The sequence below is a fragment of the Rattus norvegicus genome, chromosome 2 (genome assembly GCF_021556685.1).
Source record: "Rattus norvegicus strain SHRSP/BbbUtx chromosome 2, alternate assembly SHRSP_T2T, whole genome shotgun sequence".
Taxonomy (NCBI): Eukaryota; Metazoa; Chordata; class Mammalia; order Rodentia; family Muridae; genus Rattus; species Rattus norvegicus.
Genome location: NC_141535.1, coordinates 195332169 through 195358943, shown reverse-complemented (window position 1 = coordinate 195358943; position 26775 = coordinate 195332169). Strand labels below are relative to the sequence as shown.

General features: G+C 39.2%; 2 protein-coding genes across 18 annotated transcripts in view; both read left to right on the top strand.

The window, feature by feature from the left end:
* The window catches only part of Rap1a (RAP1A, member of RAS oncogene family), a 77799-nt gene that overhangs the window by 25135 nt on the left and 25889 nt on the right, over nucleotides 1-26775 (top strand). For 2 of the 17 annotated variants that reach the window (XM_087620208.1, XM_087620236.1), the window contains one exon: nucleotides 18749-18865. The gene's annotated coding sequence lies outside the window, so the exon portion shown is untranslated. 17 annotated transcript variants of the gene reach the window in all.
* On the top strand, nucleotides 18872-24268 carry LOC108350082 (60S ribosomal protein L21 pseudogene). Its single transcript, NM_001434470.1, is given in 1 exon segment — nucleotides 18872-24268. A coding segment is annotated over 1 exon segment (483 nt). The 5' UTR covers nucleotides 18872-20802; the 3' UTR covers nucleotides 21286-24268.

The following is a 26775-nucleotide window of genomic DNA, read 5'->3' as shown; positions in this document are numbered from 1 at the left end:
TCTATACTCAGAGATTACATGTAAGGAGTAGAATGTTCTGCAATCAGCATTCTAGTTATACTTCCATTCAAAGACAAGTCGTCAAGTTTCCAGACACGATCTGTGCTCTTCCTACTTAAATTATGTGTGTTTACTATAAAAGAAGATGCTATCTTATGCTGGCTGCTGCCCCATGTATCTCATGCTCACCTTAATTCTTGATTAATCATTTATTTTTTGTTTGGTTTAATCTTTTATTTCATCCATCATAGTCCCAGAAACAATAAATAATCACACACACACACACACACACACACACACACACACAATTACTACCACCACCACCACTACCATCATTTAGCTAAAATGTGCAGTAGGTTATGCTATCTAGGGCATGTGCAAGCGCACTGTGATGTTTCACAGTGAAGTCTCTTAGTGACTTAATTTCTCATATCTCTGCCCTTAAATGATATATGACTATATATCATTTGATATATACTATATATCAATGATATATACTTTATTTCCAAAGAAAATCAACATTATTTGTGTAATGCAAATTATATAGACAAGTTGATCATTACTGATAAAACAGTATGATATTGAGATTAACCACACAGATGCCAGAACCGAACTGCGTGGATTATAATCGTGATCCTATGATTTATGTTTGTTCACCTTGGATATCAGTTTATTTCATTACCTGATATGAGGATAATAATCTCTGCTTCATAGGAATATTACAAGGATTGAAAACATAATACACAAACATTGTTCTAAACACAGTTTTGCACATAGTAAATTGGCAATAAATAATGGTTACAGTTAATTTCTTCCTTGGCAAGGGCTTACTGTATAACTCAGCTGGCCTTCAGTTTGTAATTCTCTGCCTCAGCCTTCCTCATACTGAAACTCTGTATCACAGCAATCACCCTTTGTTCATAACCTCTTTTCTTTCTATTCTAAATCATATTTTCTACTGTTTCTACCAGTTTCTTATCCATTTCCCCTGACAACATATTAATGCTTGCTTCAATAAATAAGACCAGGAAGTAGCAATTTTCCCCCCTAAAAGGTAGCAGATACTATATATTTTAGACTTTTAGGGCCATGGGGTCTCTTTAGTATAGTTGACTTTCCATATCTGTAGTTTCACCAACTGTGGATCCAACCAACAGTAGGTCAGAAACTTTAAGTAAGTTGTATCTTCTGAGAAACCTCAGGTTTGCTTCTTCAGGCTTTTATGCAGTTTAGATGTTGCCTACCCACATTATTGAGGATAGCATCTTAAAGTGAACTGCCTGTAACCACATTTACATAATTACTTGATAGCAATACCAAGATGAGATTCCTGTTTGAAAGACTGAGTATCGTGACCTAGCCAGTTTGGCACAACTGTCAAACAGTTCAGTAAATATTTATTGTTCACAAAGGTGAACAGCTATTGGAAATTATGAATAATGTAAGCAGAAAAATATGTTGGATATAAGGATAACAGAATAACAGATCTTAAGTGGAAATAAACAGGTAGCATCCCCAAGAGGAACTAGAACAGGAAGGTGTGGGTCCTTGACATCACTGTGCAAGTGGTTTTCTTCTCATTTTTTAAGGTGTTCCATAGTCAAAACTAATGGGCTTTAGCCATTTTTTAAAAAGATTTATTCATTTTATGTATACGAGTACACTGTAGCTGTCTTCAGACACACCAGAAGAGGGCACCAGATCCCATTACAGATGGTTGTGAGCCATCAGGTGGTTATTGGGATTTGAACTCAGGACCTCTGGAAGAGCAGTCAGTGCTCTTAACCGCTGAGCCATCTCTCCAGCCCTGGCTTTAGCCATTTTTAAGCTCTAATTTTTCTTAAGATTAAGCTTCCTGGGAAACTCATTGTAAGGGCCTTACTTTGAATTTAGGTCCTATTCCTTTGTTCAGTCCAGAGAAGGACACCTTGATTGACATTCACATCAAAATTGTATTTATGGAGATAAGGGTTGCTTTCCAATAGAACATGAGAATATTGTTATCAAGAAAGGGACAAGAGGGACAATAGACGTGCAAAAATAATGTAACTAAATTCTCCAGCTCTTGTCAACTGATAGAGACCCAAGCCAGGTCCCGAACATGTAAAATTATGAGCTGACATCTTCACAGATATCATTGAAACTTGAAACTTTTGGACCCTCTAATCTTTCCAGAAATTATTCCTGTGCTTTAAAAACAAAGGTTGTAAGCGGTTCTTGTATTTCCTAAAGTGCATACTTGACTACAAACAGAGAAAGAGAACGAGAGAGCAAGAGAGAGAGGGGGAGGGGGAGATAAAATATAGTGTGTGAGGAAGGCAGCTGAGGATTCACAGTGGCCAGCTACATTCTGAACACATGACTTTATATTAGAAGATAGTTTGAGAGATGTAAGTCTGTACACTGAAGAAGATCAAACATCTTATCACTTCTGTTAGTTTTCCAGCTTCCCTGTGCACTCTTAGTTCTCCCCCTCTGGGTTTTCTTTGGGGAATTTTGTTAAGAAATGGTGAGGTCCTTATGAACACTGTGGGAATAGAGACAACAAAGAGTAAACAATCGAAAGCAGTGTTTTAGAGTGAACTCTGTAGAAGTAGCTTAGCACCAGTCTCACATTGTTCTTCATTGAAAATAGCTGCTCTTCTTAGTGTCCAGTACTAAGTTCACATATCAATTCCTTTGTAATCCTTATTCTTTAAAATGTATATAATAACAATGTCACTACTCATTGGAGATAGTTTCCATTTAGTAGAGCTTATGCGTATATGCTTAAACTTTGTCATTTAATATGAAAATAATCTTGGCAATTTAGAGTGTATTCTCATATGCTACATTTTATTTTTATATGTTTTAAATATATCTTGAGTACTGTTTTTTTGTTGTTGTGCTTTTTTTGGAGCTGGGGACCGAACCTAGGGCCTTGCGCTTGCTAGGCAAGCGCTCTACCACTGAGCTAAATCCCCAACCCCTTGAGTACTTTTAAGCACAAATATTTGCTTTTCTCATAATTATGACTATAATTTTAATTACTTTTTTTTTTCTTGGAGCTGGGGACCGAACCCAGGGCCTTGCGCTTGCTAGGCAAGCTCTCTACCACTGAGCTAAATCCCCAACCCCGTTAATTACTTTTTATGAGATATTTTTTCACTTTCAGTGTCCTTCATTGATTAAATATTTTTTAAGAAAACATTAAGTTTATTTATTGTATATATGTATGTACATGCTGCGTGAATATCAGGACAACTCTGGAGTCAGTTCTCTTCTACTCTGTGGTCTCAGGATGGAATTCAGGTTGTTAGGCTCTGTGACAAGTGTCTTCTTCACCTGCGGAGCCGTCTCACTGCCCCGGTGTTTGCATGTCTATGACCCTCTGTCCTTGCTTTCCAGCACACTGCTATCAGATACAAGGTCTTGTGTTCATCAATCTAATTTTCTCCATCATTCTGGGAATTGGCTGTAGGGCCTCACACATGCTAGGTAAGCAAGCATTCTGTAACCAAGCTAAATTCCCAGACTGCTGTCTAGTATTCTTTTTAGTTGAAAGAAAGGTACAGTTCATTAAAATGGAACTTTTTAGAATTAGGATCTGGAGAGATGGTTAAGAGTATTGACTGCTCTTCCAGAGGACCCAGGTTCAGGTCACACACCCACATGACAGCTCACAATCACCCTTATCTCCATTCCTAGGGGATCTGATGCCCTCTTGTGGCCTCTGCATTCACTGCACAGAGTGCAGTCTAACAGGCCAACTCAATGTACTTAATATAAAAAAATAAACAACTTTTTAAGAACTAGAATTAGATACTGTGATTAAAGAGATATTTTCATCAAGCAGGTGTTTTCCAGGGTTCACATTTTATTTCTAATCATAAACACTTCCAACCAAAGTGTTCTACTCAGTAATTTTCATGGTTAAATGTCTTTTAAAAATGTGCTCAGAATCACATTTTCTAAGAGGCTGTTATTGATGCTTGCAAACAGTCTCTCATTTTCTAGACTCGATGTAACATAAACAGTCACGGTAATGAAAGTGGAGGTAGGGGAGTTGGTTATGTTGATGAAAATAGGTAGAGCTGAATACATACAAATTATCTCCTGGTGCTATTTCTACCAATAGACAATATTTCAAATATTTAATGTATTCTGTTTAGCAAGAATGGTAGCACATTTTCAACCACACTGAAAACAGATCTGAAGTCATTGGTTTGGGCTTTATTTAAAGAATTCAGTCATTGTGAACAAAGAAACCTACTGAAACAAGATCCAATTTTGAGCTTTAAGAGACCATAGAAGTGACAATGAGAGTGAATATGTGTAGGAAGAATTACCTCATAGATCAGCCTGTTCTGTTATGTGGGGTTCTGCTTATTAAGTACTGTTTTTATTAGCTTCTGGCCATTGGCTAAAGAATGAAAGCACACATACCTTGTTCTTGCATTATGTTTTGTCTTGCTCCTACTGTAGAAAATGATATGGTAGTGTTACACTATTTAACTTAAGTAGTCCATAGGAAAGATAGCATGTTAGATGCAGTTTAAGGCAAGCCTGCGCGTACCAGTTTTGTTGCTGGCTTCTGATCCCAGTTCCATAGATTATTGTGTGGGTGGTCTTTAGTAAGATACTTTTCTTTCCTGGCAGCCAGCCCAGCTTTCTTCTTTCCCTCCCTCCCTCGTTCCCTCCCTCCCTCCCTCGTTCCCTCCTTCCCTCCTTCCCTCCTTCCCTCCTTCCTTCCTTCCTTCCTTCCTTCCTTCCTTCCTTCCTTCCTTCCTTCCTTTCTTACTGGCTTTTGAGACAAGGTTTTACTCTGTAGCTAAAGCTGTAACCCAGGCTGGTCTCAAACTGTGACAATTCTCCTGCCTCGGTGTTTCAGTTGCTGGAATTATGAGAAGCTCCTCTGGGACTCTAAGCACTTCACACTGCTTCCTAGCGTCACGCTTTTTAGCTGTGAAATATGAGAACTGTCATTAAAAAGTGCAGTCTTGTTACTTGTGGATTGGGTATAAGTGGAGATTCTTTGGAGTGTGCCTGTCCGTGGAGACCAGAGGACTGACTACCTCTAGTGGTTTTCTTGGGCCGTGGTCCACTTTTTCCCTCCAGTCAGAGTTGTTTGCTGCCTGGAACTTATTTGCCTTAGCCCCAGGAATCTGTCTCCACTAACCTGCTGCAGGATCCATACATGTAGCCACCACGCATGCGCTCGTCCTCCCTCTCCCCTCTCCCTCTCCCTCTCCCTCTCCCTCTCCCTCTCCCCTCTCCCCTCTCCCCTCTCCCCTCTCCCCTCTCCCCTCTCCCACTCCCTCTCCCTCTCCCTCTCCCCCAACTCTCTCAGACACACACTGGTGGTTGGTTTTGTTGTTGTGGCAGATTTTGTTTTTCTGAAGCTTAAACTCAGGTCGTCATACTTGCAGATAAACTGTTTTATTAATTGGTCTCTGGACCAGCAATTCTTATGTAAAGAGAAATAAGTCATTCTTGGGGAGACAAGTACTGCATTTTCTTACCCACACATGAATATAGCCGTTAGTTTATTAGAGGCTGAGAGTATAATGGTGGTTTCCCAGAGACTGGAGGAGTCCAGCATGGAGAAGGACAGAGTGTGGTAAATTAATGGCACAACGTTATAGTTAAACAGGAAGCCCTAGTATACCAGACCGTAGATAATGATGATGTGTTTTAAAAAGCTAAAGAAAGAGATTTAAATGTTCTCACCACAGAGATAACAAACATTTGAAGGGATAGTACACATTGAAACATCACATGGCATCTCTCAAATCGGAACAGTTTTTATGAGTCAGTTAAAAACTTGATATAAATTAGGGTCATGTAGATAAATTATCATGGTCTATGTAAAGTTCCTTTATTTTGCTACTGGTGATCAATACTTTACCTCTGATTCTGATTTTGTATATGAAGTAATTGATTGCTTCTCATAAAAGTTTTAGTAGGCAGTTAACATTTAAAGAATATAGGAAATAATATTCCTTTTTTCCTAGAGTGAACTAAATATTTAAAAGAGTGATTATTGTCTTAGATTCCTATGAGCTGGAGCATTGGCTTGGATGCTTTTATGCACTTGATTAATCCTATGCCATTCAGAATATGAAACCAGTTTGCTGATTTTTAGAAGGTTTTTTTTTTTAATTGCTGTAATGTTCTTTGATTTCATTAGGACTCGGGAAAAATAATTGTTATGACTATGAAGACCCAGAGGACTCTTGTTTATACTAATTTTGTACTTACTTGAATTATACTTGCTTTATTTATACTTACTTTAATTATTAAAATGGTTTAATACTTACTTTATAATTTAATTATAAAAGTTTGTACTTTATACTTATTTTATATTTACTTTAATTATAAAAATTTGGTCTTGGTTTACAATTCTTCCTGCATTGTGTATGACAGTGCGTCTCACTTCGTCTTGAGTTCTGTGAAAGGCAAACCAGATAGCATCGCTGACAGGGAGCTTCTCTAGAGTAGGAAGCTAACTGCCGTTTCTTAGTTTTCACTCTGTTGTAGCACAGCTTCTGCGCATAGTTACTTCCTACAAAGATTTAATCTGAGGTTCACTGCAACACCGAGCATACAGTACAAAGCTTCTCCGTGCTGGCTGCACCTCTTCCTCCATTCTCAACAGTGCCCAGCCGAGCCCCTGGTCTGGTGGGTGAGCACATGGCACATCATTGTCACTGAGTGACACCGCACAAAGATCATCTTCTGTCCATGGGTTAACAAGTGTGTAAGCGACAATGCTGTGTACATGGTAGTATTGTATTGAGTAACGTCACTGCCCTAAAGTGTGCCAGAATCCCCTTTTTGTTTGTTTTGACTGTATATCAAGTAAGAAAGACAGTAAGTTCTGTCACATTATATTACTATAATTTTTACTTTATGGCTTTAAGATTCAGAAATACTTGATTTCAGCAGGTTTTCAAATTTTATGATGTTTAACAATCAATTGATTCTAAGTAAAATTATGAATCACAAAAGATGCTATATATATATATGTATGTACATGTATGTGTGTGTGTGCGAGCGCACACCGCGCACACGTGTTTTGTGTCTGTGTATGTGCACACAGATGTGAAGGACAGAGACATCCTTGGACATCTTCCTCCTTTTCTTTTCTTTTCTTTTCTTTCCTTTTCTCTTCTTTTCTTTTCTTTTCTTTTCTTTTTTTGACATAGGGTCTCACTGGCCTGCAGCTTCTCCAAGTATACTAGACTAGGCTCAGCTCTCTCCACCTCCCGACTTGCTGTCACAAGAGTTAAGGTGTTCTCCACCATGTCATACTTTTGACTTACATGGTTCTAGGGATCCAAACTCAGGTCCTTGTACTTTTAAGGCAAGAGTTTTACTGATTCAGCAATCTCCTCAGCTATCTTAGAACACTCTTAGATAAGTAACTCAAGTTAGTTGCTTTCTGACTTCCCCCATCTCTTTTCTGTTATTTTGGGACAGGATCTTATTAGTATTATAGGTATATTCCACTGCCTGCTGAACTGTCCAGTTTGAAAAACAGAAATGACAGTTTTCAAAACTGTCATGCACTATGTCATATAATTCCTGTAGTGAGCTGCATATGTATTTTTAAACACTTCTTAAAATATAGTTATATTACTTTCTTCCTGTTCCTCCCTCCAGCCTATCCCAAGTCTTCCCTTCCATGCCCTGACTCTCAAATTGATAGCCTCTTTTTTTTTTTTTTGGTTCTTTTTTTCAGAGCTGGGGACCGAACCGAGGGCCTTGCGCTTCCTAGGCAAGCGCTCTACCACTGAGCTAAATCCCCAACCCCGCCTCTTTTTCTTTTATGTAGGAACAAATACATGTATTATATAAGTACAAATATATAAATACAACCTGCTGAGTCTGTTTTTGGTGTTTGTGTGTATATGGTTTCAGGGCCGACTACGTTGTATTTGGATAACCAATTAGGAAGCTCTCTTAGTTGCTATTCTACTGCTATGAACAGACACCATGACCAAGACAGCTCTTAGAAAAGAAAATGTTTAACTGGGGGCTTGCTTACAGTTTTAGAGGGTTGGTGTTTTGCCTGTATGTCTGTCTGTGTAAGGATGGCAGATCCCCAGGGACTGGAGTTACAAACAGTTGTGAGGTGCCATGTGGGTGCTAGGATTGAACCTGAGTCCTCTGCAAGAACAGATGACTTGACTCGCTCTAGGAAGTTGCTAGGTTACTGGTGCAAGACATGGTTTTCCTCCTGTTGAATTGACCTTAAGTCCACTTAGCAGTTGGTTACTACCAAGATGTCAGTCCCTTTTATTGCACCTTTAGTGGATATCTTGCCATCTCAGTTGTTGTGGTGGTTCATAGGTACCTCAGCTTAGCAGGACTATTATTAATTGCTTTTCTTCCTTGACAGCTTGCATAGTATTTTCAGGTCTGGAAGCTAGACTGTAGGAAGGAGGCTTTCAGGTTCAATCCAGCTCAAATAATCCAAGTCTTGTGTCCAAAATATGCAGTGTGATATCAAGAATATGCAAAAAACTCAAAAAACAAAGAAGAAATAAAGATAGTTAAGAAGTTCCACAAAAATAAATGCTTCATTATCCTTAGCAGTTAGGGTAATGCAAATCAAAACAGATTTAAGATTTCATCTTACCCCACTCAGAGTGACTAGTTAGGTCAACAAAACAACTGACAGCAAATGCTGGTGAGGTTGTGGAGAAAAAGAAATCCTCATTCACAGTTGATGGGTATGCAAATTGGTATAGCCACTCTGGAAATCAGCGTGGAGAATCCTTAAAAAGCTAGAAATAAATCTACCCTGTGGCCCAGGTGTACCACTCTTTGGCCTGTGCTCAAGACCTGGACCTCGGGCTCCACAGCCTCGTGCTCAGCAGTGCTCATTCCTGCCCTGCTCAGAATGATTAGGAAGTGGAAGCAGTGTGAATGTCCCTCAGTAGATGAGCTTATAATGAAAATTCGGTATGTCCACACAATAGAATACTTACTATTCACTGTAAAGAAAAATGGAATCATGACATTTGCAGGTAAGTGGATGGACCTAGGAAAATTACATTGAGTAAAGTAACCCAGACCTGGAAAGAAATACTACATGTTTTCTCTCACCTGTAGTTCTTAGCTCCGAATCCAAATGTAAAACATGGAGTAATCACAGAAACCAGGAAAGTGGGGAGACCATGGCTGGAGTGTCTGGCAGGAAAATAGCAGGATTCAAGTGATACGGAACAGGAAACAACAATGGGAAGGGGGTCTAAGGACTGAACTCTGTCTTGGCGCCAAGAGAAACTTTACCCTCTGAGCCATCCAGAGACCCTGTTGGTGTGTGTTTGATACATAAAAGTTTTGAATTTTGATGTCCAGTTTTTTTCCTTTTAGTGGTTGTGTTCAAGTGTCATGCCTCCAGAGTTATTGCTAACCCATGTCATATTGTTTCTGTTCATGTTTTCTTCCATGGAACTTTAGTTAAGCTGTTTTGTTTGGATTGTGATCCCCATTTGGTCAACTTTAATATACAGAATAGGATCATTCTTTTTATGTGGACATCCAGTTTCCTAGAACTTTTTTTTTCTTCAAAGTGTGTTCTTTCCTGACTGTCTCCTGTAAAACATAATTTGGCTGTGTTTGTGAAGATTTATTTCTGAGGTCCCTATTCTGTAAGGTGTATTTGTATATTTATTTGTACACTGTTAAGAGCATAAAGTTCTGTGACAGATGTGGTGGTGCCTGCCTCCAGTCTCAGCACTTGGGAGGTACTGAGGCAGAAGGATGACTTCTAGTTTACACAGTGAGTTCTGTTCTAGCCAGAACTACATAAAACGACCTTGCCTCATATATTCATACAACAACAACAACAACTCCTAGCTTCTCTTTTGATTTATTTTTTAAAACTTATGATATTAGAAATATAGTTTCCAAATAATTGGAGATTCTTATGATATCTTTGCTACTGATTCTAAATTTGATTCTATCAGAATATATTTTGCTCCATGCTGTTACCTTTTTATTATATACATACTAGGTACACAGTTTCTTAAAAGAATAAAGATCATACCACTTAGTACTGAGAAAATAATAAATAAAGTTATATAAAATAACAAACATAAAGACTTGTTATTACAGTCAGTAAACTAAAATTTTTACAGTTCACTTATTTGAAAGTATAGAATTGATACAGGACGTAAGCCATTAACTATTGTTTCAGTGCCTTAAAAAACAATTTTACTAGTGCTGCTTATGTGATGAGAGAAGACTACTCTTTTATATTATGGAAAAGAAAACAAGTTTAAGTATTGATCATTGTAGAAATGCTGCCTAAATATTTAAATAGATACTCCTTCCCCCAGTCTATTCTAATACAGTTTATGAACCATCAAGTCAAGCTTCAGAAGTTAAACTTTTTAGCATTGACATAGTCAGGCTGTAAAGGGAACTGGGACTGGATTGTGACAGATTTCTTTCTTACATAGAGCACCATCTATTAGAAATGAGGATGTTAGATGTCTCACACTGAGATCAGTTACAAAGACGAGGCCAGAAAACCTGGAAATGAATCGAAAAGGGATGAAAAGGGATGGGGAAGAGGAGCAGGCTCACCACAGCAGAACACAGCAGTTTGGTGGAGAACAAAAGGCATTTTGTATGGTTTAAATTCCCTTACATTTATTGAGACTTGTATTTATATATAGAGTATTTACTATGTTGGCAAATGTTCTATATCCCCTGAAAACTAATGTATATTCTATTGTTGGTGGAATAGTCGTTAAGTGTGAGTAAACTCTCTCCTTACTGGCTTTGCCTACTAGATCTGTCAGTTACTGACAGGTGCTGTTATCTGTCAGTACAGTACTATTATTATAAGCAAATGTGAGAGATTTGTTCCTGGTCTCCTTGTTCTATACATTTTGGTATGTTGTGTATTCATTTCCAGAAAATGCTATTTGTTAGATCAACAAAAGTAAAAGTGAAGTTTATGATTTAAACCATTGTCATTTCTAAAGAATTCACAGTTCTTAGAAGGTAGACCTGTTGATGACAAATCCCTTCAATTTTTGTTTGTAGAAGTCTTTTCTCTCTCAATTTGAAGGATAATTGACCTAGATGCAGAATTGTGGCTTGGCAGATTTTTCCGAATGATTTAAACATTTCATTTTATATTCTTTTTTTGTGGTTGGAAGAGAATCCTGACGTAATTCTTACCCTAGCTCCTCCTCCCTCTGGCTTACTTGGCCATTTTTTCCTCTTTGTTTCATTTGCTTGCAGTTTGAGTATCTGCCCAAGTAGATGTTTTTATGTTCACCCTACTTGGTATCCTCTCCGTTTTCTGAATTTGTGGTTTAGTGTTTATCCTGTCTGTTTATTTTTTTAGTAGTCTCCCCCTCTTCCCAGATCCTATGCCTGGCTTCATTTTCAACTATATTTGGAAACTAACTAATTCTCGCCACCTCCACTGCAGCTGCTTTGGTCCATGTTGTCTTGGGTGCTTGCGGTTACCTTCATCCTTCTTCCTGCCTTGCCTTTTATCTGTGTCACAGCTAGAGGAGCTTGTCATCCTCTTTGCTCAGTCATCCAGTGGCTTCCTGTCTCAAACAGCCAAGTCCTTGCCATGGCCTGAAAGGCTGGATTTAGCTCTGTTTAGAGTCTCCTGATAATTAATCCCCAATTGCTCTTCAGTTTTAGGGCCCTCTCTCTCTTTCTTCCTTTCTCTCTCTCTCTCTCTCTCTCTCTCTCTCTCTCTCTCTCTCTCTCTCTCTCTCTCTCTCTTTCTTTCTTTTAATGAAAGTTGCCAGTCTTCTGGAGGCTTTGCTACCCTGCTCTTTTGCACAGCTCTGTTCTTTAATTTCCCCTAGCCCTTACACAATCAAATACTGCTTTTGAAAACTTAAACCACGTACTCCACAAACTCCTTTTCCCATTTTGCTGCTTCATTATTCTCCAGAGTGTTTGTATTACTGGGGATTCAAATCCAGGCCCTGAGCATGCATACCCCCATGTCCTCACTAAAGCACTTTACCTGCAGAGGAGTCTATGGCAGAGGAGAATATGGTACATTGAAGAAAATGAAAGAAAGCCAATTATGCTGCTGGACTGTTGAGAACAGAGGGGGCACATTGTAAGGTAAATCAGGGTAGGATTTAGAGTCAAATTATAATACTCCCTTTTTGGCCTTATTAGCATTTCCATCCTTACATTTAAAGGTAACGGTGCTCACTAATAAATCATATTACTTGCTTGGAGGGTTATAAGGAGATAGTTGCTAAAGTGGCTGATTTGTTATCTTATGAAAATCATCCTAGCTACTTTATGGGGAATAGACTGAAGGGGGTGTATTCATTACTTTTTTTCTTTCTTTTTTTTTTTTTTTTTTGCTATGATAAAGTACTGTGACCAACGCAACTTAAAAGAGAAAGTATTTAATTGGGCTTATAGTTTCGGAGGGCTAAAGTCCACCATGACAGAACTGTGTGGTAGCAAGCACCAGGCGTGTTGGCTAGAGCAGCACTGAGAGCTCACATCTCAAGCATAAAGAGTGCACTATGGATAATGAGAGGTTTTTGAAGCCTCAAATTTTGACCCTGTAACATACTGGCCTCCAACAGGGGCACACCTAATCCTTCCCAAACTGGGTCTACCACCTGGGGACACTTTATTCAAACATATGAGCCTACAGTGGCCATTCTAAATACAACTGTCTCAGGGAAAGGTGGAGTTTGCTGCAATCAGATGACAGTTGGTTCCAGATTTAGGTGTCAGTTTTTGGCAGGTTGTTAATGACCATGTAAAAAGAATGTTGGAGCAGTAAACCTTCAATGAAATGTTTATAAACATCCTTAATTAGCAATTTTTATCTTCTAATCATCAGACTGAGCTTTCTGATTGTATACAATCTTTTGATTCTACTTTGAGAATATAGAATGTCTGATGTAATGTAGATCTTTAATATACATCCTAGAAAGCTCTGTGTCCTTTTATGTTTCTGAGCATGTAGCGTAAAATCAAGCATCTCTAATTATTCTTATTTAACTTTCATTTATATTAGAGCTAGACTTTGGTTTTGTTTTCACCCTTTATTTTGGAGTCCAAGGCAACATTACAGTTTCAGATTGTTAAATAAACCATATGTAATAAAGTGCTGACAGGAAGTATGACCTGAGTTCTGGAAGAGTGGCTGTTCTCCAGTTGAGTGTGTAGGAGAGAGAACAGGTGTGAGGTCATTTCCAAAGGAGAAGAGAACACATACTCGGTGGCTGCGATTCAGTGGGGGCCAGGAGAGCAGTCCTGCCCAACCACCATGATCTTCAGCACAGCAAACCAGAATCTTGAGTTATTCCAAGTACTTGTAGGTACAAGGGAGAAAGCAGCTTCCAGCTGACTTATTAATTAGTCTGGATGGCTACTGAAGTGCTCCATCTGTGATCTTCAGAGTGACTGTTGGTGTGGAGAACATTTCTTGTGTTCCTTATTGTTACACAGTACACTGAGGCTGGTGAGTGTTGTTCTTACCCACGACCTTGTGCTACCCCTAGAAGCCTATCTGTACTTTTATACAAGTCTGTTCTGTTTCTAATTGCTACCAGGTTGAGGTCAACTTCTGTACCACATGTTTTCTCAACACCACCACCAAATAGTTGAGGATAATCAGAGAACCTAGAATATACCCTAAAGTGCCACTTGCCTAGTTGTCTTAACATGTTGTATAACCAGGACTGTTTGGGGGTTTCTTTCCACCCAAAATGAAGACCATTCATTTTCTCCAGTGTAGCCCTTGCAATCTGCCCTGGGTTTTATTAGCTCCAGTTGGCAAAATAAACTTTCCCATATCCTGAAGATGTTTTAGATCCACATACACATGCAGAGACAGGGGATTATGTCAGTCAGCTGAGTGCCAGCCAAATCAGCCTGCAAGCAATCTGTTTTTTGTTTGTTTGTTTTGCTTTTCTAGTTTCAAAAAAGCCAACTAGCCATGTCCCCTGGTTTTGTTGCCACTTCCTTTGCCACCCTCTATGCTGTGGCAGCAAAGTGCCTTCCACTTCCCAACATCACCTCAGGCCAGGGCCACTTCAATTCAGACCAGTTCAGTACCTTTCAGTTTAAAGAGTCAGTGTGTATCCTAGAGCTGCCTTGTAATTTAGGGTTCCCGCATTGATAGTGTTGCCGAATGTTATGTGTATATTATCTTATTTGTTGTTCACACCAGTGTTGCTGAACTGGTGAAGATTAACCATTATCTCATTTTCCAGCCTCGGTTTCATTCAATTCTAAAGGTTTCCTAGGTTATTGAGCTAGGAACTCATTAGGAAGGTCATAGGCATTAATGTTTGATAAAATCTAGCTTTGAATTCAGCCTTCATTATTTCATGCAGTAAAGTTTTATTGAACATCTACCATTCCCAAGTATTGTTTGGGGTGCTAGGATGGTGTCTTTCTTTACATTTTAGGGAGTAGATATTAACCTTGAAGCTGTTAAAAACAAATATATTATTAGTGGGCAGCTTGAAAAATAGTTTCCTTAATTTCCTGTGGTCTCCCTCCTCCAGTTTATTTCCTGATTGCATTCTACATGGTGCTTATACGGCTCTTCCTCGGGTTCCTGCTATAAAGCTGTGCCCTGGTGATGAGATGTTCTGGGCTCTTAGGATATTGTAGGCGACCACAGTACCCTGATAGCCTGCCGTTAAAGCCATCCTTCCGGGGCAGGAGGGTTGGCCTAGTTGCCAGTCATGCTTGCTATCTCTGCAGAGAACCAGAGTTCGTTCCCAGCACCCACATCAGGTAGCTTATAAGTACCTGTAGCTCTGGCTCCAGAGGCTTTAGCACTCCCTCTTGGCTTCTGTGTATCAGTGCACACATGCCGTATATTCATACACACGCACAAATACCATGTGCTTGTTCCTCCCCTCACGTGACTTGTCATAGTAAAAGTTCACTAGCTTACTCCAGGTCTCTTGAATCTGCTTTTTATCCCCCTTGGAATTCTACATCTGCTATACTCTACTCCTACTTTCTTCCTCTCCTGGCCTTCAAATAATACATATAAAACACAGTGATATATATTCTTTTCTCTCCCCCATCTCCTTCCAAAGGTGAACCTATGCATAAATACAAATTTATGTGTGTGCATATATATGGGTAGAGACAAGTTGGCATGTTAGCCAGTGAACTCTGAAATCAAATTGCTTGAGTTTGAATCATGCCTTTTCTTTCTAGATATGGACTCTTTAACATTTTATATGTTAATTAGTTCCTGCCTCCTAAGCTTAGTATGACTTCCTCCTTCCTAGCTGATACTGGGGGTTGAGCCAGTGGCTTTGTCTACACCAAGCAGATCTATTGCTACTAAGCTATGCCTTCAGCCCTCTTACTATGAGCTATCTACTAAGCATTCAGGAAATGTAGGCTGGCATTATTTGTTGTTGTTATGTAACAAAACCAAATATATCGGAAAGCTAATGTCATTTAAACACTAGAGGCAGGTTGGGTTATGGCTTCTAGTTACTTTATGCTTAAATCATATAACCCAAGTAAAACCCTTTTGTGGTCCCCCTTTATAATGGGGACAATAATATGTTTTAAAATTTTTGATTACTTAAAAGCTTTGTAAATGACAGAATGCTTTATAAAATTTAGTCTGCTGGGCACATGGTTTCACTTTTTAAGGGCACAACATTTTAGCTGAATAGAAGAACTGAGGTCTATTAAAAATATATTTCTGGGTGTAGTAGTTCATGCCTGCATCTCTAGCACTCAGGACGCCAGAGCTCAGTTTAGGATCAAGCTGTACCTGCACCAAAAAACAGTAAATAGACAAATCTCTCAGAAACTTTGCAATAGCGATCTTTCTGTTTTCCCCCAAATGACTCTAAACTCAAGCTTCCTTATTTAAGATTATACATATGTAGTTTATTTCGCAGTACTGCCAAGGGACAAAATTAGAGCAAATAAACTCCCATTTATAGAAGTATATCTGCTAGTGGATTCCAGAATTGGACACATTTAGCTGTGCTTTGCAGAATTTAGTTAACCTGGTCAAGTGTGTCTTTTAAAATGTAAAAGAAAAAAATGTTTTGGTCAACCTAGAAAGTATTAATCTTAAATTTTTTGGACTAAGGACTTGAGAGGTGACTCAGTAAAGTACCTACCCTGTAGCCATGAGGGCCTGAATTGGATCCCCAGTGCCCAGGACACCTTTAGTCCAATTGGGGAATCCTAAATAGGATCCCAAGAGTTCATTAGCCAGCTGGTCCTGCCTCACCAGTAAGCCCCAAGTTCAGGGAGAGCCTGTCTCAGAACATGTGGTAGCAGTGATAGAAGACACCCAGCACTAACCTGTTGTTTACATGTGCATGTGCTCTCACACACTAAGCACACAAGGGTTTTTTAGCCTGGTTAATAATGTCATATTTGACAGTACCCCATCTCCATGTCCATCACTCAGCCGCACACTTTGTGATGATTTCCTGTGTTGCTAAACAGGATACAGGCATTTACTAGGCTTTGATAGCTCATGGATCCAAGAGCACATGTTGTCCCCAAAGGCAGAGTACAGGATATTTTTGGATATGGTACTGTTCTCCCTTCTGTTAGAGGCATTGCTAGTACTAGACATTTAGAAGGAAAAGTTAAAGTCATAGAAACTTTAACAAAGATCATCCCTTCAGGATGAATGTTAAATCATTTAAATATGAGAAGTTAAGTTTTACTTCAGAATAGTAATTTGATTTAATGTAAAAAGTACATTTGAGATTTTCATTTTGAAAGTATTTTGTTTTTAGAAGACAGCGCAGTCTAGTGATTTAATTATGCAATATGAAACCTTGATCACCTACTGTATTGTGAACAACTGCATTAATAGGTGATACTTTTTAACATACGAAAATAAAGCATAAGAGAAATAATATAGTTTCTTTCCATTCTCCTGCTGGAGTTCAAATCTAAACTTTGGCATGAAGCTGTGTCCCCAGCCCTTCTTTTTTTCTTCTTTTTCTATTTTTCAAGTTATTAAATCCATCTCAGTGTTATTTGATGTTGCCAGCTTGTCTGCAGGTTTAGTGATGCACACTGTTGAGCCCCATCATCTGGAGGCTGAAGAAGGACCTGGAGTTTGAAGCCAGCCAAGGATATGTTGCAAGTCATTTCAGACAAGCAGACAAACCAACACTGGCAAGACCAGTCTTGCCAACTTACTTGCTTCATAGCATGAAAATTCATAGTAGGAAAAACATGCTTGTTTAAAGTTGTTTCATAAAAATGTTTTCTTAGTTGTCTTTCAGGGATAAAAAAAATCCAGAATGATGAATTTCTCACTAAATTAAAATTTATATTACTTGATTAAAAAAAGCTATTGTTTTAGGTCTGGATATGATATGGTACAACATTCAGCCATGCAGCACGTCTTTGCATTCAAATCTAGAATTAGTTATTAAAAACAACGCCATAGGATTGCTTTATTTAAGAATGAGATTAAAAGTTTTGCTTTCCTCTCTGAGACAGGGTCTCACTGTGTGACACAGGTGGAGGTATTAGCTCTCACTTTGTTCCCTGCTTGAAGCAAGATCTCATCGTTGTCTCTGAGCAGGCTACACCAGGTCAGATGGCTCACTGTCTTCAGGATTCTCCTCGTTCTGTCCTCTGTCCTACTATAGAAGTACTGGGATTATAGATGGATGCAGTATGTGGATCCTGGGAATTGAGATGCACAGCAAGCTCTTTGCCCTCAGCCCTAGAATGTGTATCTTATAGAAGAGGTATGCTGGGATCTAAGGATAACAGTTAGTGTTAACTGAGAGGGAAGATCAAAGGCATTTCAGGGAGAACAAATAGTTGTGCTTTTGTAAAATCCCTTGGTAAAGGCAAGCATGTCAGATTATTGGAACTGAAGAGAGACCCAGGGCGCCTGGCAACAAGTAAGAGTGCAGAGCAAGATAGGGTACAAAGGGCTCAGTTATTAAGAGCTTCAAAAGAAGCCATTTGACTCCCTGAGAAGGGTGGTAACTGTCATAGTTTCTTCTCTTGCTGTGTGATAAAACAGTGACCAAAAGCAGCATGGAGGAAAGGGTTCGTTTTGTTTTTTACTTTCAGGTCACGGTCTAGCATTGAGGGAAACCATGGCAGGAGTCAGGGTGGGAACCTGGAGGCAGGACACCTTACTACTTATGGCATCATTGCCTTCAACCAGAAAACTCACAGCCGAGTGACTTACTGCAGAGAAATGCTGCTGGATTGCTCACGGGGGCATGCTTAGCTACTTGTCCAGGAATAGTGCTACTCACAATGGGCTGGGCATTGATTAATAAAACACTACAGCACAGGCATGGCCACAGGCCAGACAATATAGGTCATTCCTCAATAGAGGCTTTCCGCTGAAATGCTCTAAGCTATGTCAAGTTGACAATCTTAAAACAATGACCATGGTAAGATGCATGCACACACACATATATCCTGAAAAGATCATTCTGGTTTCAGTGTAGAGCCAATATGCTGTGGAGACTAAGCAACAATGACCTAGTTATGAGGCAGTTTCAGAAGTCCTAAAAGAACAATAATGGTTGTTTAAGACTATGTCTTAGAAGAAAAATTAAGTAGATGGGTTCTATAACTGGAGGGTAACCAATTCTTGACCCAGGTAATTCTAACATTGCTGTCTTTTTCCCTTATTCTACCTTATAAAGGGAGTGGCACAGCAGAAGAGGGAGGGAGCAGGAAGAATGTAAGAGTCAGTTCTTCTGGACATGACTTGGTCACTGTATCCATTACCTCATTGCAGTGTCATCACCTGGACTCTGGATGGTCGGCTGCCAGAGTCGGCTCATCACTACTTCTCATGTATGCAGGAAGGGCTCTTTGGACCACCTCTCACTGAGGGCCTATGGATGGTTGACAGGTACTGAAGGAAGGGCTGTCTTTTTCCTCAGTAGGAGTGGGTAGTTGCTCCTGTCTCAGTAAATAACTGCTTTTTGTGTAAGCAATCCTAATTAAATTCTGGCTTACCCCCCACCCCCAATAAAGGCATTAACATAGGAAGAAGAGTTATTGGGAAGAAGGGCATCAGCAGGAGAGAGGGTGACAGGGGATGAAAATGCCCCAAACTCCACGGTGTTAGGTGTGAATTGACAAAAGTTTTTTTGTTTTTGGTTTTTTTTTTTAAAGTGACACAAAATGCAAAAGCACTGCTTCGTGATGAAATTATCACTTTAGGATGGTATTTCATAGTATCAACTATGCATAGTTTCATCTTCAGAATATTACAAAGGAATTTTCATTAGATATAGATTCTTGTATGTTGACCACATAGAATTTGTAAGCAAAGATAGATTTTTATAACTGTAATCCTAAACAAACTACTTAGAACTGAAATTAGACATCTACGACATATTCTTTGCAAAGGGATGCAATTCTTCTAGTTGTATATTCCTCACCAAGAAAACTTACCATTCTCATTTTAGGTTTGAGAAGTCCCAGAGGGTCTCGTTGCAGCGTTTGCCAACAGGAAGCAAGTGTGCATGCTTTTAGTTGTCTACCACCTAGAGATACTTAAAGAGGTTCTGAGGGGAAAGTTTAGGGACTCATGTTTAAATGATAAGCTACGTTCCCTTATTCCCCCAGATGAAAATAACTTTAAAAGGCAGAAAATACTGTAGTTTTCATGAATCTAAGGGCTGGAACTGTTTTAAATTTTATTATTACCTTTTGTTTGTTTGTTTTTGTGGTGGTATGGATTGATCTAGGCACATGCTACATAAGCATTCTACCTTTGAGCTAAAGCCCCAGCCCCAGCCTCATCCTCAGCCCCAGAGTGGGTGTTTTAGCGGACATGGCTCTGTACAGGCTTAGGAAGTGAAAGCTAGAACAACTACCACAACCTATTTCTGTCATGAGGTCCATTACTAAACTCTTGGGGTTGGCTACATTGTCTTGGAGACATACAGGTAGAACACTAACTCAGCCTGTTAGGAAAAATAGCTCATCATGTGTGTCTATGTGGCCCCCCCAACCCTAGACAACTACAAGGAAAATGAAATGAGTTGAAGTGGTGGGGGAGGTTGGGAGGGGAGCAGTTACTCCCTGATATTTTATAGTTATAACCTTATCTCTGTGAGATTTACATCTCTAAGTCAGTTTGTGAATAGTTGTAAGATAAAAATGAAATATGGTTTACAGTAACTCCAGCCAGAGATAGCCCTTGACAGAAGCAAATGCATGTCATAGTTTTAAAAAAAAAATTCCTCAGTTCAAAAAGAAAAAAGATACTGAAAACAAGGACCAACCACAACAACAGATGGCTCAATTGGATCCTCCCACTGACTTTATACCTTATCATTTTTATATGTAGACCAGCATGTTTAGGAAATTTTAAATTAAAATATCAGAATGGCAGCATTATGATACTTAGTATTGTAGAACTTTCTATGAATCTCTCAATATTCTAATCCTTAATACATATTAATTCAGTCAGTTCTCACAACTGTGAAACAGTGGCCACTTATTATAGGTGAATAACTGAAGCACAAAATGAGGAAGTAACATGGGCAAGGTTAGTAGATGAGACAGTGTTTCTAGCTGTTTTTAACTGTTTCACTGTGCTATGTAAGAACAAGAAAATGAGATGATGAAGTATTGCTATTAGGGTTGAAGGGAAAACAATTTAGAAACTAAATATGTGTTTATAAATATATACATTTGTTATATAAAAATATATTTGTATAAATAAAATTAAGTTTAAACGGACAATTTACACTCAAACTAGTGAGCAAGAAACTGATCTGAAAAATAGGTTAACTGCTTTCCACCGGGGAAGCCATCTTCCAGTAACTCACCAAAATGATGAATACTAAAGGAAAGAGGAAAGGTACTCAGTATATGTTCTGTAGACCTTTTAGGAAACATGGAGTTGTTCCTTTGGCCACATACATGCGAATCTACAAGAAGGGTGATATTGTAGACATCAAGGGAATGAGCACTGTTCAAAAAGGAATGCCCCCTAAGTGTTACCAAGACAAAACCGGCAGAGTCTACAATGTCACCCAGCATGCCGTGGGCATCATTGTAAACAAGCAAGTTAAAGGCAAGATTCTGGCCAAGAGGATCAATGTGTGGATTGAGCACATCAAGCACTCAAAGAGCAGAGACAGCTTCCTGAAGCGGGTGAAGGAGAACGATCAGAAGAAAAAGGAAGCCAAAGAGAAGGGCACCTGGGTTCAGCTGAAGCACCAGCCTGCGCCACCCAGAGAAGCCCCCTTTGTGAGGAGTAACGGGAAGGAGCCTGAGCTGCTGGAGCCCATTCCATACGGACTCATGGCCTAATGTATACAAAGGAAATGAAGGACCTGGACTGCAAAAAAAAAAAAAAAAAAAAAAGTAAAGAAAAGAAAGAAAGAAAAAAAATAGGTTAACTGAAAAAGACAAGGATAGAAAAATGTAAGAAAATATTTGAAATTATGGCAGAAAAAAATGCTTTTCCTGATGCTTGTCCCTCTAGTAGTGAGTGGTGGGTGTGCTGACTGAACGCTTTGCTGTCTAGCCAGCACTTCCATGCCATTGCCTTCTAACAAGTGAATTCTGTCCGTATGATAAGCTCTGAGCAATTGGGGATACTAGTGCAAAACTGCAACTTCTAGGTCATGAATAAGGAGAAAACGTATTACTTTTTTTTCTTGTCTTCCATCCCGTGGACGAAAAGAATGTAATGTGGTTGGTGAGCTATTGTGGGGGGTTAAGGGTTGTATGAAAGTAGTGCTTTAAGGATGACACAGTAAGATATAAAAGTTCGGCTCGCATATTTCTAACCTGCTAAAGAAGCCCTAGACTATATGAGTGGGGGTGGGAGGCTTGAGTCGTCCCTTAGATGATAGATGCTCTCATTAGAGCAGCTTAGTCTCCATCCTAATACAGGAAGAGGTTTAGCAGTTGTCTGATCAGAATTCCAGGTAAGAGGAAAATCAAATAGAGATAATATTTAAGGAGATTAAGATTTCATATTTCCAAAGTACTAAATAGACACCAGTTGAAGACATTAGATCCTAAGCAAGCTAAATAGAGATCTAAGCCTAAGCACTCAGTTAAAACCACAGTCAAAATAGCCAGAGGGGGAAACTTTCCAAAGAGCTGCCATTACAGCAGCTGACTTAGTGAAAGGAAAATAGAAACCCAGGCAATAGGCAGTGTACTGAGGGCTCATCTACTAAAGCTGAAGTGTCTTCCAACAGTAGTGGTAATGAAGAGCAGCAAAGCCTTTAAAACAAAAACTGAATATCCTAAGAAAAGATCACAGAAGGTAAGATGCAGAGATAAATACTCCTCGATGCTTGATGAGGAGTGCATTATTAGAGAAGGGGCCAAACATGGTGGCATATCCTATAACCTCAGCATTTGGGTACTGGAGGAGAAGAATTGCTATGAATAGGTCAGCCTACACTACAGAGCAAAACAATCATGAACACTCTAGCAGTTCATGTTTGCTGAGGAAGGGGAGACTTTCTTCAGTGGTGTAGCCTTCTCCTGTACCCCTATAACCAGTCCTAACTACAGTCAGTGGGTTGAAAAGAATAAATACATCAATAAAAAAAATGTGGTGGACAAAAATATGAGAGAAAGAGATTGAAATTGTATTAGGAGTCTTTAGAGGAATAAAACTAATAGAAGAATATATACTATAAAAGAGACTGACTAGATTGGTTTGTATGATACATGGTATGCAGTCCAGCTATGTCTGTTTAGGTATTGGAGAGGGCGAGAGCCTTATAGCTGATCAATCTAGAAGGGTTGACCCAACTTGTCACTGAAGGCCTAGAAGATTCCTGAAGAGCCCCTGGTCTTCAGTCCATGTAGAAGTCCAAGAGGCTGAGTTCCAATGCCATGTCCAAGGATGACAGTGGCAGTCTGTGTATCGGCTAGCGAGGGGCAAAGGCGAGCAGGTAAGAAGCAACCGTTTTGAACCTCTGTACATCTGAGCCCCTGCTGGCAGGTACTGTCCACTTCAAGGGAAGGAGGATTCCTCCCTTGCTTAATCCTTCTAGGAAATTACCCTTAACCTACCCAGTGGTATGTCTCTTAGTTGATTACGAACCCAATCAAATTGACAACCAAGATTAACTATCACAATTCCATTTTGTTGGTTAGTGAATAAATTCAATGATAAATTATTTTATTGTCACAATAATATATTAAAGCTTTCAAGACCACTTGTCAAACTCAACGGAAATTTTACTGTTACCTTTGGAAATCTGTAACTTGAATATTTAGAAAATTCTAAGGATTTAAACAATGAATTAACCACCATCAAATGGTGTTTGTCTGTTTGGCAGGATCTCACCTTGGCTGACCTGCAACTGGCTATGTAGACCAAGTGGCTTCTAATCCAAATTACTCTGCCTCTAATTGTTGGGACTAAAGATATATGCCGCCACACCCAGTCTCTTATTAAAGTTTTTGACAAAGATTTATTTAGATTATATAGATGGATAAATTTCTTTAAAACAGTGTAATTTGTGTTTCTAGCTAATATGTATGTAAGGAAAATGCAGAGAAAAGCTTTGAATCCAAGAATTGTTGGAAACTGCTAAGAGTTCTATACCTGGACCAAAGTGATGACAGTAGGAATGAGTCGTAATGTAGTGCTTTTTCCCTTAAAAACCACAACAAAAATCTAATAGCAACAGTAAAACAAAAACCTAGGCACAGTCACTGTCCTTATAGTACAGACTCTACTCTCAACCTAACAGCTTGCAGAAGACAGGCACTGATGTCCTCCTGGGCCAGTTTTGTTAGGAGGACTGAGTAGCAGAGCTCCAGAGTCCACAGATGCAGACCCACAGTCCAGAGTCTGAAGCACCACTGTGCCCAGATACTTTGGAGGAGGGACTCTTAACCTGTAGCACTTTTATCATACGGGTATCATATGGGTACTTTTAACATAATATCTAAAACCAAAAATGAAGACACAGTCTCCAATATAGAGGAAAATACTAAAGTGACTTAATTATGCATTGAGGTAATAGTGATCTCCTTTTTTGGTAAAGCTGGTAACTTCCAATAGTATCAAGCAACCATGGAATAGTTTTGTGGTGGCTTGGTTTTTGTTTGTATAGTGCCTCCAGGTATTGAACCCAGTATTTTGTGAATAGTATGCAAATTACCCTGCCATCAAGCCATATCCTAGGCACAAAGTGTGTAAAAGGAGTGAGAGAGACAGAAGCCTTTACAGAAGAAACCAGAGCAGCAACAGAAACGTGTTTTAAAAGAAAACTGCTGAGTGCAGATGATTACATATAGAGGTTGAGAGAGAAAAGAAAGAAAGAAAAAAGATCCCTGTTCAAATGCTTGAAGTCTAGAAATGGAGGAGGAATTCTCTTTGTTGTATTTATAGCAGTGAACAGAACTGAAGCCAGCTAGTGGCCACCACAAGACCCAGAGCAATGGAGAAAGAACTTGTAACAGCTCAGTTGCCCAGAAGTAGAGTGGAAATTTGCGTGCAGTAGTGTTTGAAGGAGGCTTGTGATTAAAGAAGTTCTATGTTTTAATATTTAAGCAGGAAAATACAAAAAACAAAAAACCCAACCCAAACCAGTTCTTTATTCACCACATCTAAGTTAAGTGTATTATTTCCTAGGTTTTGTATTTGTCAGCGTTGGCTGGGGTCATGGTTTCTTTTCATTGTGTTGTGTGTGATAACTGACATTTTTTTCACTGTTCTTAATATTTTTGCTTACCACTCTCTTATTGTTTGTGAGGGTGCAGTAAAATCACCGAACTGGACTACTAGGTAGGTAGAAAGAAAGGTTTAATTGGGGAGCAAACTGCCAGTCTGCCTCTGAGAATAATGGTTTGCTGGAAAGCAAGTGGGTTTTTATGGTAGTTAGCAGGGTGGGGGGGGGATCTTTGAGCTGATGAATAATATTGTCTGAAGTAGTTGACCATTGTGGGCAGATAAAGGAGGTCATGGTTTTCCTAGCAAATAGAAAGCTGCCTTACAGAGATTTCTGAGGAAAGCTTCTGTTTACCCAGTATAACAATCCTGCTTACCTGTCAGAGAATCCTTTCATTCAGGACACTGTCACTAGCGTTGTCATTTTGGGGGCCTGATTTGGACCTAACACTGTTGAATTTTCAGTTACTGAGTCTTGTTTAATGATGTGTGTGTGTGCATGCGTCTCTCCCTCCCCCCTCCCCCCTCCCTCCCCCCTCCCTCCCTCCCTCCCTCCCTCCCTCCCTCCCTCTTTCTCCCTCTCCTTCTCCCTCTCCTTCTCCCTCTCCCTCACCACCGTGTGTGTGTGTGTGTGTGTGTGTGTGTGTGTGTGTGTGTGTGTGTGTGTGTTAATTTATGGGGTAGATGTGGGTGTGTGTAGGGTGCAAGTGTGCCTATATATGTTAAAGTTAAAAGTTGATGTCAGATGTCTGTTTATTGTTCTTCACCTTATATAGAGGGGACTCGGAATTCACTGTTTTTGTAGAACTGGTTGGCCAAGTAGCCCTTAGAATTTGCCACTTATCCCCCACCACAACTCCCCTTCCACCTGTCCCTGCCTCACCAGTCCTGGAGTTACAGGTATGCACCACCAGACCCTCACCATTGTATTTGGCTTTTTACTTGTGTGCTCTGGGAATCTAAGCTCAGGTCCTTTTGCTTGTGCAGCACCTACTTTCTATTAAGCCTTGGTACCTTTCCTAGTGATTTCAAAAGTATATCCATCTAGTTGGTTGACATTTTATTTTCCATAGTTATTTAAACTTGAAATTTTTCCATGTATATAGAGAAATACTCATTATTACTTTTTTTCCCAAGCAAAAGGAAAACCTTTATATAACAAAGCCAGTCCTCAGACAATCAGTGATTCTTTGTTAATGATCAAAGCCTTCATGATTCAGTCCCACTTCTCAAATATTATACTCTTAAGATACAACTTTGGGGATTACGTTTCCAACAATGAGATCGGCAGACACTCAAATCACAGAACTCCCTCAATGTATGTTCCCTGTCTCTGCTTTTCTTCTTCACTCTGGTCTCGGTTATAGACTGAGCAGCTTGCTTTTATTTTAAACCATGCCTTTGTCTTCATCCTATCTACCACCTTTTTATAGAGATAATCATGTGTTTGTAAATCTCTAATAGATCTTTTTATAAACAGTATAACCCCAAAACGTCTTTAAATATCCTCACAGGGTCTATCAAGTGTTTCTTTAGGTTTTGTTATTCTCTTAAACGTTTTTGTCTCTGAAATAGTTCTCTCAGATCTGTGGTTATCTTTTCTCACCTAAATGAAATCACCCTCCACCTGTTGTGACCTTGCTTAACGTTAGCGTCTCTGACTCATCTCTAAAACTAAAGATAATACACTTGCTTATAACCCCTGCTCCAGGGATCTACTCCCCTCTTCTGGTTTCCTTGGATACTGCATGCATATAGTGCTCAGACACACAGGAAGGCAAAACATCCTTACACAGAAAATAAAATTAAATCTGTTTTAAAAAACGAGGATAATTGGGATAAAATTGGAGATACTAAGAATGTTGTGTGGATTAAAAGTATTAACAGATATAAGTGTTTAACAGTAGTCAGTTGCAGTTAATTTTTCTCTTATGTTCTACTCTAACATTTCTACCCTTTTTGTTTAGTCCTCCAGATATATTAGTATTTCTTCTGATAAACTGGAGCAGGGTTGTTTGTTTGTTTGTTTGTTTAGGATATATAGTTTGATGAAATACATTTGACATGGTATACTCTTAGGTTTTGTACTCAGGGCTTCAATCAGCTTTGAATAAAAAAGAAATCTAGAAATGATTTAAAGTATATAGGAG